General features: G+C 34.6%; 1 protein-coding gene across 1 annotated transcript in view; it reads right to left on the bottom strand.

Moving 5' to 3' along the window:
• UNC13C (unc-13 homolog C) overlaps nucleotides 1–20,251 on the bottom strand; it is a 645,800-nt gene that overhangs the window by 310,015 nt on the left and 315,534 nt on the right. The window contains exons 10-12 of the mRNA XM_008953183.6: nucleotides 18,208–18,377; nucleotides 15,424–15,539; nucleotides 12,977–13,140 (exon numbers count right to left, since the gene is read on the bottom strand). Coding sequence (XP_008951431.4) covers nucleotides 12,977–13,140; nucleotides 15,424–15,539; nucleotides 18,208–18,377 — 450 coding nt within the window. The remainder of the gene's footprint in view (nucleotides 1–12,976; nucleotides 13,141–15,423; nucleotides 15,540–18,207; nucleotides 18,378–20,251) is intronic.

The raw sequence follows: 20,251 nt of genomic DNA, 5'->3' as shown, positions 1-20,251 counted from the left end.
AACCCAAATATAAACTAAAGGTATTGATGTAGAGTTAGAGTGTACAGGACATATGCTTGAGTATGACAGTTTATGAAGACATCCAATTATGTTGTGAAAATGTGGCGGAAGTACTTAGCAGTTAAAACTGTAATAACAATGGCTACTTTGAAGGCGAATAATATTCTACTTATAATCAGTAAACTGAAAGCAGCATTTTAACTTTTCTAAAGCATTAGGCCAGTATTCCTCTTAGAAAGCTGACAGAAATATTTTACATTTTGATTAAAATTAACTGAGGTGATTTCTGGGGCATGATGGATGGTAGCTAGCTGCACCTGACTCAATCCCTCTAAGCATCCCATGGAAACTTCCGAGAAAACCAAAAAGGATGCAAAATCACAACCGTATTGGAAATTAAGGTTACCAATCAAAGATTTCCCAGTTTCTGGAAGGAACTTTTTCTAACTTTAGGCAGCTGGCTAGATGGAGAACTATTCAGTGACTGCTGATACATAAACTCCTAAAACACTAACCTGACAGAGAGGAATGGGAGGGTATTTCTAGAAACCTTCCAATGTCTGCCCCCTTTATCAGAGATCTGGGGCCTAGACTGCTGCCAAGCAAGGCTATCAATCCCTCCCTATTTCATGCTAATGGACTCCCCAGGCAGTAAAGCTGTTTCTCCTTTCCCACACCTTCTTACTCTATATCCATTAAAGAGCATAAAACTCCCAAGATTCTAATACTGCCTGTACAATAGGGAATGAGCAATGGGATGTGAAGCTACTTAGAAGAAAGGGCTGGAAGAACGCTGGGAACAATATACCCTGGGGATTATATAGAATCTTTTATGCTCTGCTTTTAGCAAGACAAAATTTGCTGGTTGTTTACATTGTTCAGAAAAAGAAATATGCTTAGAAAACTCACCAATAGAAGCTAAAAAATATTTTTCCCCAGTCTAAAAGAGTGCTTCATTTGAATAAAGAAATGGCAGAAAGTGGAAAATTTTTAGGGGCTGGTCTTTCAGTTTAAAGTTTACAGGTGGATGCTGACAACATCCAGGTGGTCAGCAAACACGTATTCAAAGAAACCCTGTAAGTTGCCAAAATAAGCAGGATAAAAACATTTTACTATTTCAACACACACACACACACACACACACACACACACATACCAAACACAAATAGATATGTATATATGTCTACATGAAAACACAAAAACAAACACCCAGCAGGAAATACTGCTAAATATGATTATAGTGTTATCTCTGGTTGGTGTTACACATTTTTGTTATTTAAAAAATGTACATTGTATATTTTTAAATGTAGCATTAACGTGTTTTATTACCCTAACCAGAAAAAAATATATAAAATACACATCTTAAATTTTGCTAATTCAAATTTTGCCTATTGTTGATTTTAAAAGTCTCTTTGTAACCTTAAGCACTAATAAGATAATTTAACATGTTTTTTATTCTTGTTTAACTAAATTATTTGTACATATTTTCCTTTTGAAGAAAACTACATGAACTTTAAAGTACATCATGCAAAATTGTATAACCTACAATATTTTAAAATATCATTGAACAAGAATTTTATTGAAGAAGTCAAACAAATCACTGACAAAATGACTTTTCTCTTTCAAAATGTATTCCTGACAAGTAATTTCTAGTTAGGAGTACATGCCTCATGATATAATAAAATTACTGTAAAATAGATACCAGTTTAATTTTACTTAGTAAAATATTTCAAGAATTTTAAAGATATTAATGAAATGATCTTGGTGTATAAGTTCCTAAGGCAAAATAAAGGTATGAGAATGGTGAATATGTGAAAATCAAAAAAGGCTAATAAGAAAAACCAAGCATTTCACTTAATGCTACTTTTCTTTCCACTACATATTTTATTTCCAGTTTCAATAACAACTTAGCATTACCATAGTGTTTTTCTTGTGAGCTAATTAATCAGCAAAACTTCTGTTGTTTGATTGAAAGGAAATGTAAATATGTCAAAAATTTAAATATGAGTAATAAATTTAGTTATAGTTAAATTAAACAGTTTTTAATACACCTAAAGATTAAACATACAATACTTAGGAGTAGTTGCCACCTGTTAGAACTTACATTAAAATTAACTTCTTAGAAATAACTAGTGACTTGGGATTTAAACAAATGGTTGAGAGCCAAGATTAAAAGCTTACTCATTTGATACTGATTTTACAAAATAAAATACTGAAACTGAGCAACAGAATTTTCAGGTCATTACAATATTTTTTTCCCCAGTTTGGTAAAAATACCTATCCTTTTCTAGAAACTGTGATTAAAAGCATGCTAAATTAAGGAAGGCAGCTCCTAGTACCAAAACAATAGTCTATGTTGAACTTGCCTTTCCATGACTCTAAATAGTAAATGATTAGGCAATTGATGTGATAAAGGTGGTATTAGTATGCATCAAAGTAAACATTTCTTGGATGGTTGAAGGAAAAAAGAAAAATAGACAAATCTTACAAAAGGAAAAATATGAATCAGTATTAGTGGCTACATTTCTTTGAAACCTTGAAGAAATGGTCAGCAAAGTGTGTGTGCATGTGTATATGTACATATATATATATATATATATATATATATATAAAATAATGAGGCGGGATAAAAGGAATCTGGGTGGCCAATTTAGAGTTAAAAGTACCAAGGCATAAAGATGCTTCATGCCAAACCTAGCCCTCTTCTGTGACCTTACAAAGTAACTTCATCACTTCTAGATTCAGTTTTTCCATCTGCAAAATGAAAGGATTTTTAGAAGATCTAATCCTTACATGCTCTAACATGCTATGCCTTTCTGAATATAAATAACATGTTGGCTGTGTCCGGTTGCATTCATCACTTCTCTCCACCATCAGCATTTGATTCTATTGCAGCCAGGGGTTAGGAAAAATAGCAAGAAAGCACTGGACACAGAAGTCAGCCTGAGGCAATCTTTGCTCTTTGCAGAGCTTTCAGCTAATGGGCTTCTACAGGAGGTTCAATTTGGCAAGATGTCCGCCTCTGAGTTTGCACGGGTTCTCTCTTTATGTGTAGTTACAGCCAAGGCAAACTTTTTCTTGCTTCTAACCATATTCATTGAAAATCATTTACTTTTAACAGCTACAGTTCTAACACTACTTAAATTATTCTCAGGGTGGAAATAGGATTACAAGTACAACCAGTAATTAAAAATGACTGACTCAGAGGTGCTGCAAACCACTTCTTCAAAAACCAGAGAGTACATCTTCAAAAAAAAAGGTCAAAAAGTACTGTTGCAATCTCTGGAAATGTTTAATATTCTCCCCTAAAGACATGATTAAAAACAATGGATTAACATTAAAACACTTGACTTTACTTTTGCAAGTAAATGGTGCTAATGTCAGAAGAATTCAACAAATGGAATTTTAGTTCCATGGGAAAAGTTAGAGTAATAAACTCTAAAAAGATAATACTTACTGCAAATAATGAAACATGGTACTGACATAAAAATAGACACATAGATTAATGGAACAGAATAGAGAGCCCAGAAATAAATCCACACATTTACTGACAAATGATTTTCAACGGGAGTGCCAATGAGAAAAGGATAATCTCTTTAATAATGATGTTGAAAAAACTGGATGTCCACATGCAGAAGAATACAATTTGACCCACCCTTATCCCACACCATATAAAATATCAACTCTAAATTGATTGAAGACTTGAATGTAAGACCCAAAACTATAAAACTACTAGAAGAAAACATAGAGAAAAAACTGCATGACATTGGTCTGTGTAATGATGTATTAGTTACAACCTCAAAAGCACAGGCAACAAAAGCAAAAATAGACAATGGGATTGAATTAACCTAAAAAGCTTCTTCACAGTAAAGGAAACAATCAACAAAGTGAGGAGCCACCCTACAATGTGGGAGAAAAAATTTGCCAACTATACATTTAATAAAGCGTTAATATCCAAAATATAAAAGGAACTCAAATAATTAAACAGCAAGAAAACAAATAACATGATTAAAAAATGGGCAAAGGATCTGAATAGACATTTCCCTGAAGAAGACATACAAATGCCCAATAGTATATGAAAAATATGTAACATCACTAATCATCAGAGAAATGCAAATTAAAACCACGATAAGCTATCACCTCACTCCTATTGGAATGGCTATTACCAAAAAAGGTAAAAGATAACAAGCCTTGGCAAGGAGGTGGAGCAAACAGAATCTCGTACACTGTTGATGGTAATGTAAATTATTACAGCAATTATGACAAACAGTAAGAAGCTTCCTCAAAAAGTTAAAAATAGAACTATTATATAATCTATTATTTCCACTACTGGGCTTATAGCCAAAGAAAATAAATCAGTATGTCAAGAAATATCCGCACACCCATATTTATTGCAGCATTACTCACAATAGCCGAGATATGAAATCAATGTAACTGTCCATTGACAGATAAATGGATAAAGAAAATGTATATACATACAATGGAATAGTATTCAGCCATAAAAATGGAGGAAATTTTATCATTTGCAACAACATGGATGAACATGGAGAACATTATGTTAAATGAAATAAGCCAGGCACAGAAAGACAAATACCATATGATCATCTCATTCATATGTGAAATATATAAAAAAAGAGGAACTTACTGAATTAGAGAGTAAAATGGTAGTTACCAGGAGCTGGAGTTGGCTAGCAGGGTGGGTGCTGGGAGATATTTGTCAAAGCATAAAAATTTTCACTTGGATATGAGGTATAAGTTCAAAATGCCTATTGTACAACATGGTGATGATAGTTAATAACAATGCATTGTATTCTTGAAAAATGCTAACAGCGTGGAAGTGTACTCATGACACAAATAACTATGTAAAGTAATGTATATGTTCATTAGCTAGATTTAGTCATTTTACGATGTATATATACTTCAAAACATCATGTTGTATATAATAAATACATAAAATTTTATCAATCAATTTTTAAAAAAATTTAAAAAGCAAATAATGAGATAGTTACTGGCAAGTTTTTGGCTAAAGCAACTGCTACAAAGTTATTAACCATTAATAGTCAAAATATTATTGGCCTAATATGTATTTCAAATAGCACATCTGGGTTAATGTCACTTGCTATTGTTGAACAAAAAAAATAAAACAATCCTCTAACTCACATGCCAGTTCAGGGACAGGTGTCCGAAATCGTATGGAACTTGTGGTTTTCAAAGACTAGAAATGCCTTTCATCTAAAGTTTAAAAATAATCAATGAACAGAAGAACAAGGTGATTGGAAAGAAGTACCAAAAGGAAGATTACGATTCTTAGATTGTTGCAAGCAATTTCAGAGATACTATGCAAAATGAAAGGAAAGACTATCTGCATTTCTGATGTTAGAAATACACTAAAACAATATTCATCACACTTGCTCCCCCAAATTCAGCTCAGCATTCTAACTTATCAGTGATAAGTTAGAATTTTATTCATTCTCATCACTAAAGATGACTCAAACACTTAAATGTCACTTCTGTTTTGACCAAAAACATCATAGCTTCTCAAAGATGCTATGGGTTGCTAGAGCCCAATTATGGAGATTTTGAGTACAAAAGCAATGGTGTGTGATTGGAAAATAAATAAAAGTCACACATTTTAGAGGAAGACAGAAGTTGAAGGACAAGTAAGGGTGGGGCCCTCAGGCTGCCCATCGGCTTCCTCTGACACTTCTCATCTGTGCTTGGATTTGCTTCCTCTATACCTATGCCGTTATAGCCCCCATGCTTGTTACTATTTAATCTCTTCGTTCTCTTCCCCCTAAATCAGGAGCTTACTAGAGACAAGAGCTATCTTTTACTGCTATTTCCCCATTGCCTTGTGCTGTGGTCTGAACAGTTGTGTTCACGAAAAACTCATATGTTGAAACCTATGACTCAAGGTTGTAGTATTAAGTGGTGAGGCTGTTGAGAGGTGATTAGATCATGAGTGGGGAGCCCCTCATGAATGGGATTTTAGTTGTCTTATAAAAGAGGCCCCAGAGAGCTTCCATCCCTTTGGCCATGTGAAGATTGCACACAGTGAAAAGATAGCCATAAATGAACCAGGAAATGGCCCTCATCAGGCACCAGATCTGATGGCACCTTAATTTTGGACCTTCTAGCATCCAGGACTGTGAGAAATAAATTTCTGTTGTTTATAAGCCACTCAATTGATGGTATTTTTTATAGCAGCCTCACAGACTAAGACATTCTATATAAGTCCTCATACTTACATACTCAGAAAATCTATTGAATAAATTAATTTCATCTTCTAGAATGTGGGGTTCATGAGAAACTAGACTGACTGATTGTTCACTGCTGTAACCATAGAAATGTTTCTGGCACATGATAGGCACTGAGTAAATATTTCTTAAACGAATGAATGACTCCGTTAAGCAGCACTCTTTTTTACAGATAGACTCCTGGATAAAGCAGTTAAAACAGACTGTGACTTTAAAGTAACCTGTATCCAAACAGTTCTGATTTAAATATAAATTAGATAAAGATGGCCAGTGCCAGGGTACATTACGGGTTGTTTTGTAAGCACATCAAGGTAAAAAACACTGACCTAATGCTTTCCTCTCCTTTGCTATTGTAGAGGCAAAACCATAGCCTAACAGAATCTCAGACTTTGTGAGACATCTTAGCCTTCATGTTACAATAAATGACTGATTAAACACTCAAGAAAATGTATTTTCTTGACAGAAATAATCTCCAGAGGATGGTTTAAACCATAATGACTGATATAAAATTCCTCGGATGTGTTCAGCTGTGAACAATTAGTCTGTCAAAACACTATTAGGAACATACACATTACATATATAGATGAAAAGCATCAAGAACTCCCAAAATATTGATGATGGAAACAAGTTCTATGCCTCACCCCATGATGCAAAATATGTGGAATGGTGTGTTCCTTAGAGAAGGGGAACAGCCTATCATTCTTACTGTCATTAGTTAGAAAATTGTTTTTATTTTAGATGGATGGTTGCATTTGCCATGTGGGAACAAATTCTTCAGGTCCTTGATCAATCACTTGTCCAAACAGGAAAATTGTAATCCCTCTCCTACTGACGCATGCTCCAGAACAAAGGGTTATTTTTATGTAACAGGTAGGGCTAATAAATGGTACCCTCACAGAAAATATTCTGTGGAAAGAGGAATGCTTTATAGTAAGCTGGAGGTACCTTGGAGCACTGGGACGTTCAGTCCTAATGCTCAGGTTTACCAGCAAAACAGTTTCAGACTCTTTTGTCTGAAGAGAAATTCACAAGAGAAAAATTCAATAGTGTACTACCAGATTCTGACTTAAAACATACTTCCCCTTATTTATTTATTCTCCAAATCCATCTTCAAAGAAATGGGAATGTGCTCAAAAGAAACCAAGAAATCTCTAATAAAAGAGGAAGATTATGAAATTACCCGGGGATTTGGCTAACCCTAAAGAGTATTTAAATATCAAAAGAAGGTACAATTTGATTTCTGTTTTTGATCAAATAGTGTCTAGGAAAATCCACAGAATTAAGGACTTTTGTCTTTTTCGAAAATGGTTAAGTATCCTTATTATAGAGAAAAGACAGCATTTCTTCCTTGTAGCTGAGTTTTCCAATTTTGTTTTTTTAAGAATTAAAAGGAAGTAATTCTGAGAGGGTCTTCAAATGTTGCGTTCTAGGTTTTGTTGTTCTTTCGTTGGTTGGTTGGTTGGCTTTCCGGTTACTTTTATTGTTGTTGTTCCCTGATGCAAGGTTTCAGAACAACAGAAAAATACCTATTCATTAGTCAACCGGTTTAAATTAAAAGATAGATTTATTCATAAACAGGTTTTTTTTCAGTTGAGTTAGTGCTTGGCCAGCAATAGCTTAGGGCTCAAGTTACAATTCAATTGCAAAAGCATCATTTTAAAAGTATGGTGGAAACTATCTCTGAAAGCTGTATTTCAACTCTTAACTGAAAAAAGAAGTCAGTACTCTGAAACTTCCTCAAATTTTTAAAAACGATCAATCAATGTAGTGTGCTCTCACCCTTATTACAACATAAATGGTGACATACACCCCTATATCAGCTCAATTAAACTTTTCATTTTCACTTTCTTTTTGGCAACTGAAAAACTCTGGCATCTAGAAACACACTAGGAGAAGGTAAAAATAAATGTAATTCTGATAAAGAGCTTCTGCCTCTGATTCTCTCAATTGCAAATATGTACTGAGTTTCTATCATGTATCAAGAACTTCTTATGAAGCAGTAATGAAAGATATGATTTCTGTCTTCAAAATTTCAATTTGTAAGTCGTGGAATAGAATTCAAGTGCACCTCTATGCTGTTCCATTCTATTCTCTTTCCTGGATATAATTACAGATTACAATTATATTAACAGATTGAGATAAAATGAGTACATGTATATTTTTGTATAAAAACAATTTCTAATAACTAATGAATACCAATAAAAAATATTGGTATTCATAAAATCTTTATTGGTACAATAGAGATTGTATCTATGTTGGTAGTAATTTCCTTAGGATTGATCAGATTGTCAACATAATTTTTTTCTTCTGGCAAAGTAATGGAAAATTTTGTACTGCCAAAGCAAAAATTGCACCAAAGTTAATTAGACAAGGGAATTTTCATTAAGGCTACTGCAACAGGGACAAGATCAGGTAAGGTTTTTATTTTTTTTTAAATTACATCTCAAAGGAACAGAGAAAGAATTTACAATTGTAAGTTTTCTAAAGTAAATGCTCTAAGGGAAAGGAGGTCAGAGGCCTGTGGGTTTAGGTCATTTGGAATCTGCAAGGGCTGGGAGGAAACGGACGTCAGGGCGATAGAGGCAGAAAGAAGCCTGTCTGAAGTTTTGCTAAGCTGGGAAAAACGTTAGGCTTGTCATGATAAGTATTCAGTGCTAAAAGAAACATGTGATATATAAAAATATTTTTAAATCAAATGTATAACCACAAGTACACATAATCTACCACATTATTGTCACTGAAGTGTAATTGTCAATGAATCACAAAACCTAAGGCATTCTTTTTCTTTATTTCTATCTGCCTTGTTTTCACTCCTTAGACCAGTGAATCTATGGCCCTCATGCCCTCATGCCAAACCCTGACCAAATTCCGAGTTTCTGTTTTTTAAAATAAAGTTTTATCAGCACACAGCCATTTCCATTTATTTACTTAATATCTATGGCTGCTTTGCACTAGTACTGCAGAGCTAAGCAGTGTAACAGAGACTGGTACAACTACAAAATATTCACTATCTGGCCCTTTACAGAAAAAAAAATTCCAACCCCTGCTCTTAGACAGTTGTCTAGTGTGAACAGGAGTTTTGCCTTTCCTGAGATTTATAAATACAATGAGACCCAACATACCTGCCGGTCACTTGCTACCAAATAAATATCCAAAATATTTTTGAAAAATACTTATCTTAAAGGCTTATCAGAAACTCAAAAAAGCAACCATTTGTCTCTCCTCTACCTGTGCCCTGGAAGCCCCCTCCTTGCTTTGAGTTGACCCCGCCTTTCTGGATGGAACCAATGTACATCTTGCGTATATTAATGTCTCATGTCTCCCTAAAATGTATAAAACCAAGCTGTGCCCCGACCACCTTGGGCACATGTCGTGAGGAACTCCTGAGACCATGTCATGGGAGCGTGTCCTCAGCCTTGGCAAAATAAGCTTTCTAAATCAACTGGAAAAAAAAAAAAAAGAAAAATACTTATCTTTTACTTAGATTGAGAGGCAAGAGTTACCACATTATACAATGTAATAAAATAAGGAAGGGCTAATTCTCCTCTTTCCAACGATCTATGTGATACATACTTACCATTTTTCTATATTAACATGACTGTGTTTCTTAGAACACAGAAAAGATGGAAACGAATGAATCTAACATCAGCTCCCAGAGATATTTTAGAATAAATTTAACTTAATCTTTTCTTTTAATGGGATTCTATCCAGCAGCAGGTTGTTTTGATTTTGTAACCTACCTTTCTTTAGGCAGAACAATTCATTTCTCTTAGACTGTTCATCATAGTTGCATTTTAATTGTGCTATAACTTTATACTAGGTGTTCTGAATCATAGCCTTTGGCATGGGATGGAACAGATGTCAAAATCACAGACTCTATTATGGTTGACCAATTATAAAACAAGTTCCCTCCAAAGTAGTGAGCTCCCTATTACTGGATGTGGATGAACAAGGGATGATGACCATTAGTCAGGGATCCAATAACAAAGTTTCTAGATTTGAGAAGGAGGTTCAATCGGGTGATCTCTAAGGTTTCTTATTTTTTTTTCACATCTAAGAATCTATATATCTTTATTATTTAGCATAAGGACATTCTATGTACTGAAAAACCATGCACAATTTCTCTATCAATAATTATCATTCATGCTTACATTATGTTGTTCTAGAATTATGATTAGAGATTAAGGGCTATGAACAGTAAACTTTGAAAAGAAACACTGATAGCACTGAATCTATCAATTACTTTGGGAAGTATGCCCCATCAAGCTACCACTGACTTTCTTCACAGAATTAGAAAAAAACTACTTTAAATTTCATATGGAATAAAAAAAGAGCCAGCATAGCCAAGACAATCCTAAGCAAAAAGAACAAAGCTGGAGACATCACATTACCTGACTTAAGTAAACCAAACAGCATGGTACTGGTACCAAAACAGATATATAGACTAATGGAACAGAACAGAGGCCTCAGTAATAATGCCACACATCTACAACTATCTGATCTTTGACAAACCTGACACAAACAAGCAATGGGGAAAGGGTTTCCTATTTAATAAATAGTGTTGGGAAAACTGGCTAGCCATATGCAGAAAGCTGAAACTGGATCCCTTCCTTACACCTTTTACAAAAATTAACTCAAGATGGATTAAAGACTTAAATGTAAAACCTAAAAGCATAAAAACCCTAGAAGAAAACCTAGACAATTCCATTCAGGACATAGGTATGGGCAAAAACTTCATGACTAAAACAGCAAAAGCAGTGGCAACAAAAGCCAAAATTGACAAATGGGATCTAATTAAACTAAAGAGCTTCTGCACAGCAAAAGAAACTATCATCAGAGTGGACAGGCAACCTACAGAATGAGAGAAAATTTTTGCAATCTATCCATTTGACAAAGGGCTAATATCGAGAATCTACAAAGAACTGAAACAAATTTGCAAGAAAAAAACAAACAGCCCCATTACAAAGTGGGCAAAGGATATGTACTTACACTTCTCAAAAGAAGACCTTTAGGCAGCCAAGAAACATATGAAAAAAAAGCTCATCATCACTGGTCATTAGAGAAATGCAAATCAAAACCACAATCAGATACCATCACATGCCAGTTAGAATGGTGATCATTAAAAAGTCAGGAAACAACAGATGCTGGAGAGGATGTGGAGAAATAGGAATGCTTTTACACTGTTGATGAGAGTGTAAATTAGTTCAACCATTGTGGAACACAGTGTGGTGATTCCTCAAGGATCTAGAACTAGAAATACCATTTGACCCAGCAAGCCCATTACTAGATATATACGCAAAGGATTATAAATCATTCTACTATAAAGACTCATGCACACGTATGTTTATCACAGCACTGTTCACAATAGCAAAGACTTGGAACCAACCCAAATGCCCATCAATGATAAACTGGATAAAGAAAATGTGGCACATATGCACCATGGAATGCTATGCAGCTATAAAAAAGGATGAGTTCATGTCCTTTGCAGGGACATTGTTGAAGCTGGAAACCATCATTCTCAGCAAACTAACACAAGAACAGAAAACCAAACACTGCATGTTCTCACTCAAAAGTGAGAGCTGAACAATGAGAACACATGGACACAGGGCGGGGAACATCACACACCGGGGCCTGTTGGGGCGTAGACGGCTAAGGGAGGGATAGCATTAGGAGAAATACCTAATGTAGATGATGGGTTGATGGGTGCAGCAAACCACCATGGTGCATGTATACCTACATAACAAACATGCACATTCTGCACATGTACCCCAGAACTTATATTCAAAAAAAAAAAAAAAAAAAGAAAAGGAACACTGATTTTGGCCCAGTCTTCATTCATCATTAAGATGATTGAAATTGACTCCTTATCTGGACCAGTATCTATTCAGTTTACATGAAAATGAGATCTTGTTGTTAATATGAAAAAAGTCATCTAATATAAATAATTTACAAATTACACCTGGTATATATCTGAACCACATGCACTTATAAAATTAGACCAGGTCTCAAAAAGGAAACTATGGGGAAGTAATGAATACATCTGTTCATTACTAAACCCTTACTGAAATTCAGTTCTAAATCCTCACTGAAATTGTAAGTATAATAAGTTAATTCTGTGGTATCACATTTTTTATACTGTTTGGGTTCTATGGGTGCTAAATAAATCTTTGTTTTACTGAATTAGCAGTACTGATATAAATATGAGAAGGAAAGACATAGTCTAAAATTTGGAACAAGACACCATAATAGCTCTGGACCTGTATCTCTCACTAACAGGCTTTGTGACCTTGGACAAACCAGGGCTTTAGTTACCTCAGATATGGAATAAGTCACTGGCTCTCAAACTTTAAAGTATATGAGAATCACCTGGAAGACTTGTTAAACCATAGGTTGCTGGATTCCACCCTCAGAGTTTCTGATTCGGTAGGTCTGGGATGGGGTGGATAATTTGCATTGCTAAGTTGCCAGGTGCTGTTGATACTATTTGTCAAGGAACCACACTTGGAGAACAGAGCAAGGATTGGAGGATGGTGGTAGTGAATTACCAAGTCTTTAATACTTTACAGCTGTAAGAGAGAGTAGTCAGCATCAAACATGCACTGTGAAATATAATCCTCTTTTTAATCAGTTTCATTTGAATTAGAAGTGAGATGAATGCTCCTTTCTTTCTTTATATTTTAATAGAGATATTGACCATGTAAATGTTCTGTAGTACTTACGTCATAGCTTGATAAATGGATTCAATTCCATAACGCATAGCAAATTCATCAACTATTTCTTGGGAAGCATCGTCAAAGAAAACCTTCCAGGCTTCATCCCCTTTGACTTCTGGGATTTTCACTCCACCATTAGATTTCACTTCAGTCAAGTAATGGAACAGATTCTAAAAGCAAGTGGTTTTTAATTGTTCAGTGATTCCTCAGAATAGGCCAGAAATATTTAACTAAAACTTCCAGTAAAATGCTCTTGCACTGTCATTGCCTCTAATGTTTCATCAGCATCTGCAAGCAATAGGAATACCTTGAATTTTTATTCTAACTCAATTCATCTTTTATGCAAAATCTGCTTTGATTTCTGCCTGGGTAAAAGCGCTGATATAAATATGGGAAGGAAGGACATAGTTTAATATTTAGGACAAGATGTCATAATAGCTCTGGATAGGTCTCTGACAGTAACAGGCTTTGTAACCTCGGAAAAATCAAGGCTTTAGTTTCCTCAGCAAATAAGGCACAGGTTCTCAAACTTTAAAGTATATGAGAATCACCTGGAAGGCTTATTAAAATACACATTGCCAAGTTCCATTCTCAGAGTTAGATTCTAATACACTGCAGCTGAGAGGTTAGTTAGAGGTGTCACTGGTGACTCCCTGATGCAAATGATACTTGTCTTACATCAAAAAATATGAGATGAGGCTGAAGAATGTACCCTTATTCATGTTCAAAGTGATAAAGTACCTTCCTAAGGCACTTTAGATAGTAAAGTTGGGTAGGTCTACACAGAATCAATGATTCAAATATTTTGTACATACCAAACCATTTGCAGAAGGAAGTGAGTGTTTTTGCCTGAAAACATTTCTACATGATAGAGCGTATTTTGCATTCGGGGATTCTGAGTAAATTATAGTGCCCTGGATGAATAATCTGATTTTGACTATGTTAGGGCAAAATTTAGCTGTGTAAATGATACTAAAGGATTTGGGCTGCAAAATGGTAAGAGTCAGGGCAATGAATCGAGGTTGAAAATGAATGTTGGAGAATTTTGTAATGAAATAAAATTACTGCTCTCAATTCCTTTTTGCTTCTAAGTTTAGCAACTGCTACTCTGATAAAGCCAGGGTAAACTGAAGGACTTTTTCTTAGATTTCAGTTCTTTCTGGTTCTTGGACCAGTAGAAAAGACTTTGTAAAGTGAAGTGTACTGCTGTTTCTCTGTCTGCAGATCTTCTCTGCCCACACTTTAAGGCCAGAATTCTCCATCATGCCAGTTCAAGGGATTTCTTTTTATTGGTCTGAAAAATGAACCATCTCTCTTGAGGGAATGATATCACTAACAACAAAACTGTGATTATGAAATTAAGCCTAGGTCCTATGCCTAATTACTGTGTAATATACACACGATTTAAACACGGTTCCTCATTTCTTTCTTAGTAAAATGGGGTGTAAATATTTACATGTATAAATTTTCATGAATATATTTAGAAAAAATAATATGCACAAAAGTAGAACTATCTTTCACTTGTCTTTTTCTGAGGAAGGTACTTTGTTACTTTGAAAAACATGAAGAAGAGTACATTCCTCAGCTTCACCTATTTTTTGATATGAGACAAGTATCATTTGCATCAGAGAAAGTCTCCCGTGACACCTCTAACTAAGCTCTCAGCGACAAACATTTGATAGACTCCCAAGATGATTTGTCTGTGCTTCTGTACTGAGACACAAAAGGGAACTGGTGAAACTGTGCTTTTGATTGATGTTGGGTGGTGTTTACCTCTCTCCAAGCCAACTAGGCCCTACTTTTTGGGTGAGTAACCACATCTTCATTCTCTCCATACTCACATGTTTGTAGAAAGAGAGGTTAACACGGAGGACTGTGCAGTATGTATGAAACTGTTTGTTGTACTCAGAAACAGGAAGAAAAATTAACTGCTTATTACATTGGCTCCCAAAAGCCATCAAAACAGCACCACATTTTTATGTTTCTAGTTATAAATAGAGTCCTAATTAAATCTTCAATAAAATCTGAACTCTAACTCGGCATTCTCAAACACAATTATGATTTGATCCTCTCCTGAAATACCAAACTACTACGTATTTAATGCTTCCAAAATATGTGGCATGACTCATTTCTTCAATCAATATTTTTAACACTCTTCTTCCTCTTTGGAAGAACATTAATTTTTTTGTATCTACTTATGCATTATCATCTTATTGCCTATTCACACCTGCCTCACAGGCTTGTTCTAAATTCTCATTAGATGACAAGTTCGCCAGGGGTAATACAACACATGGAATTTATGATATCTTAGTATATCACCTGCTGTAGTACAGAGTCAGAACTCCAGGAACCACTCTACAAATTCAATGATTTTTAAAACAAATATTCTGTTTTATAATCCATAATCAAGAACATTTCTTATATTTTGTATTAGTAAAATTCCATTTATTTACCTCATGTAAACATGTATATTGAATATGATATGGAGCAACCTTCTCTTCTCCTTTTATCTCCACATTGATTTTCAATCGTATGGCCCCAGATACAGCTGACTTATCTGTCCTTTTCTCTGATAAAGCAAAAAGGCAATTGGTCAGTCATGTCTGACAATAATGTTTTTCTCATACGACCTCTCAAAAGCTAAAAAACAAAAAAACGGCTTAAGTAGCTAAAAGCTATTTTTCTGAGTCAGAGTTGCTTATTAAGTAACCATGATGAGGCCATACGTGGTAGCTCTTGCCTATAATCTCAGTGTTTTGGGAAGCCAAGGTGGGAGGATCACTTAATGCTAGGAGTTTGAGACCAGCCTATGCAATATAGCAAGATCTAGTCTCTACATTTTTTTTTTTTAATTAGGCAGGTGTGTTGGTGCTTGCCTGCAGTCTTAGCTAATTAGGAGGCTGAGGCAGGAAGATCTCTTGAACTCAGGAGTTTGAGGTTATACTAAGCTATGATCACACCAGGGCACTTCACCTTGTCTAACAGAGTGAGACCCTGTCTCTATTTAAAAATGCAAAAAAAGTAACTATGATTCCCCTAAATACAATTAAAAATATTTGCCTATTGTGGTATTGTAATTATCAGGCGTCTTACAGATATTCCAAATAAAAAAAACTAATCAGAAGACCCTGCCATTCTCATGTATTTCTGTGTATTTGATCAGTTTATACAATGAAATGAAATAAGTTATTTGGCAATCAAAATCAAGAAAAACGGTGTAAAAATAGGAAATTATTTTATCTGAAAGCTGTCACTGCTTGGTTTCTTCTCTTTGTTTCTGTACTTGAAAAGATGAGCCAAAGTTCTGGTTTATAAAAAAATGTTAATAGTTTTCATTGTCAGTGATTTATAAAGACCTACAGTCTATAGCCTAGGCTAACTTATAAGTGCCGGACTGTTTATTTGAATGGAAACAACATATAGTCAATTTAGCCATAAAATGTGCGTGCGTATGTGTTCGGTATAAACTGAGCAACAGCTTTGCCATAAATAAAGGCATATTCTAGGCTGTGATTGTAGTGGAGGGTCCTAAGTTCAAGACCCGTTTCAGATACAAAACACAGAGGCAATCTGACCCATTTCACAAATGAAAATAGGATTTAGGTAAGTGACACAAAGTCAGTGCGGAGGACTTTAAATTGGCCCTCTTTCTAAACATAGCTGTATCTTTAGCCGTATAAGGTACAGTTAAATCATGAAGACGACTTCCCTCTTGTGGAACGTCTGCTGACTTTTCACTGTTATTCTTTAATCATCATTTGTGTTGCAAAGATTCTTCCCTTCTAAGTGCCAGGATCATAAGCGATTTTCCTACTGGTTGAGAGGGAGTTGATTCTCAAGAAATATTAAAATTCTCTGCTGGGCCCGGCGCGATGGCTCACGCCTGTAATCCCAGCATTTCGAGAGGCCGAGGCGGGCGGATCACGAGGTCAGGAGATCGAGACCATTCTGGCTAACACGGTGAAACCCCGTCTCCACTAAAAAATACAAAAAAAAAAAAAAAAAAAAAAAAAAAATTCGCCGGCCGTGGTTGCGGGCGCCTGTAGTCCCAGCTACTCGGGAGGCTGAGGCAAGAGAATGGCGTGAACCTGGGAGGCGGAGCTTGCAGTGAGCCAAGATTGCGACACTGCCCTCCAGCCTGGGGGATAGAGCGAGACTCCGTCTCAAAAATAAATAAATAAATAAAAATAAAAATTCTCTGCAAGACCTAATACATAAGAGTACAAATCTTCTTTAAGGAAGATTTCTTAAGATAGTTTTAATAATTAGTTCTTAGTTTAACTTGAATCATCCGTGTTCAGATAAATTAAATATCTCTTTCATTGAATTATTCTATAATCTAGAGTTTTGTGAATTCTATGTGACCTTTTCCGTTTGTCAATTATTTCATTACTAAAAGTATGCAGATTTTTTTTAAAGTCAAAAGCACTTTTTAATTTGTTAACATATGTTGGTATCCTAAGTGGTAACTCTTTGTAACCCAAGGAATGTGTCAACTCTTTAATTCATATCCAGCCAGCCCTCAAAAGTTTAATTAAAACACTTTATAGGATATGATTAAGACATCTTCAGATCGTGCCTTTGCAGAAACTGAGGTGACCCATATATTTTTACTACTATTAAATCACCACAGAAAATTCTGTTATTATTTTATTCTAGTAAAAGTTAAATTAAAACTTACCTTATTTAATTTCTGGTTCCATAATAATTTTTTAAATCATTCCAATTAATCACCTTCTCAGTATCTTCATCAAGAGAGTCTGCATGAGTTCACATATTTACTTGACTTTGTCAACCAAAGCCTACTTTTATACCATCATTTGAAAGCAATTCAAAATACATTTTTCCTTCATTGCCAAAAGTTCATTAATGGACAAGAAGGAAATAAGTCAAATAGCATTAAATAATAGGTTATTTGTTTCGCATGTATTTGGCAAGGGTTTGTGAAGCTGTATTTCATACATTAAAAATTAAGAATGCAATAACATTTTTCTCTAAAAGACATCTAGGTAGTTCTTGGAAAGGGTTTTCTCCTTTCACCTCAAATTTACCAAAGTCTTTCAACAGTATTGAAAAAAGAATAGCCTTTTCTTGTCAATGAAATGAATCATCTGAAGTTCAACAGAATGTCCTGGAAAGGCATTGGTTATTTTTACTTATATGGGAATATAATACATGCCACAGGTATTCAGGGGTTTTATTTAACTCGTTTTCAAGTAGATAAAAAAAAAAATCACCTAAGTTGTACCAGACATCCATTTCTCCACTCAAGGTCCTCACTTCTACGATTGTTTGTCCCAGAAAATCATCTGACTCCTTTTTGAAATGTTGCTTGACTCTGGATTTAATATCATCATCTTCATCCCATACTCTGACTTTGATTCGATCTGTGGAGTTATGACACTCACTGAAAATAAATGTGGATAAGTTAACAACAATTGAAAACTGCTCTAAATTCCATTTGATGTTAATACTTTATTTTCTATCTATTCTAGAAAGGCATAATATACTGCATAACAAATGAGATAACCCATTTCATCTATCCATGGGATGTTGCAGGCACATAATGCAAATATACTGAAGAAAAGTTAAATAATGTTAACAAGGGAAAATCAAATCCCGTTCCATCCTATTTCCTTTAACTGATTTAGATATAATCAAATATGGGTAAGAAATCTTTGCTTGTGATATTTTCACTTAAGCCATATTTCCTATTGACAATAGTTATCTTGATAAAAATATCCATGCTTGGAAAATTCTTCACCATAAAAATAAAGCTAATTTTATTGCAATGGGTGTTGAGAATGTGGACTTCACAGACTACAAAATGACAATAATAGTTTTCTGAAGGACTTGAAAAACTAAAAATCCCAGTAAGCACATAAGGTATTATTGAATCAAGTAGAATTAGAGCAAAATCCTTCTGATTTAAAGAACAAACTGTGCATTCTAGTCCATGGTTAATTTCCAGGTTTTCTTCACCCTCTTTTGTTGAGGCAAGCTACTTAGTATTGCCTACACACATTATGGTCTTTTCTGACACTGTGATTTTTGTATACACTCTTCCCTAGGCTTCTTTGCCTGTTAACCAATCAATCTTTAGGAATCTGCAAGTAAACTGATGTATATCACTTTTCCTGCAACTTATCGAACCATCTAGTTGCGATCAACTCTGTGCTCTCTGTGTATCCTGTACATGATTTCCTCTAGCACAGGTGCTTTATCTCAGGGTTCATGGATGAGTTCTGAGCATTCTTGAACTTGGATTAAAATACATATATTATATATGTATATACACACACACATATAAGGAGAATATACATATTATATATGCATTATCTATATAATCTATATAGATAGATATAGATATCTATCTCTATATATAATCTATATATGTATTATCTATAATTAATATAGATATATGTATAAAACACATATATATAGAGAGAGGAAGAGATCATCTTTATATTTTCAATTATGAATATAGGCAACAAACCACAACAGCATTTTTGTCATCAATACAACCACAGATACTTACATATAACATTATAAGTGTTATGAACCTTAAAATATTATTTGTACCTATCATTAAACTAAAACTATGTTTCAATATAATTGATTTAATTCTATGAATTTTATTTTTTATATGAAAAAGTACATTTTGAAAAGACATCCATGGTTTTCACTAGACTTCCCAACAGGTTCATGGTGCAAAAAGTATTTGAGAATTCCTAACAGTATAATGTCTCTTTCATTAACTTATAAGGCAAAATAATACAGCACATACAAGAATAATATTTGAATCTGATGGGCCTATATATGAATTGTAGCACCACTGTTTCTACTTAACGTAGGAGTTTTCAACACAGAGCATTTTACTAATTTCTGGGACATTTTTGGTTTTCACGAACATTCAAGGACGTTACTGGCATTCAGTGGAATAGGCTAGAGATTTAGATACCCCACCATGTACAGGACAGTGTGCATGATTTAAAATGACCCATCAGGCATTAAGGAAATTTCTTAACTCATTGATAATTATCTTAGCTCAGGATGTAATTCTTTTAGGTAGAAACACCATGTCTTTTGCATGATTTACTAGACACTGAAATGTCCTGGAAAGGAACTAGTATGTCAATCACTAATCAAAGAAGGTTTTGTTGTTGCTGTTAAGAACTTCACCAAGGCTTGCTTTCCATTTTGAAAAATTACATCACCTGTGTAGAAACTACACAAAGTATTTGAACTATAATATTTGAACTATAGTATTTATAGTATTTG

The sequence above is a fragment of the Pan paniscus genome, chromosome 16 (genome assembly GCF_029289425.2).
Source record: "Pan paniscus chromosome 16, NHGRI_mPanPan1-v2.0_pri, whole genome shotgun sequence".
Taxonomy (NCBI): Eukaryota; Metazoa; Chordata; class Mammalia; order Primates; family Hominidae; genus Pan; species Pan paniscus.
The sequence above is the reverse complement of the archived record's forward strand: the minus strand, read 5'-3'. Positions and strand labels throughout refer to the sequence as shown.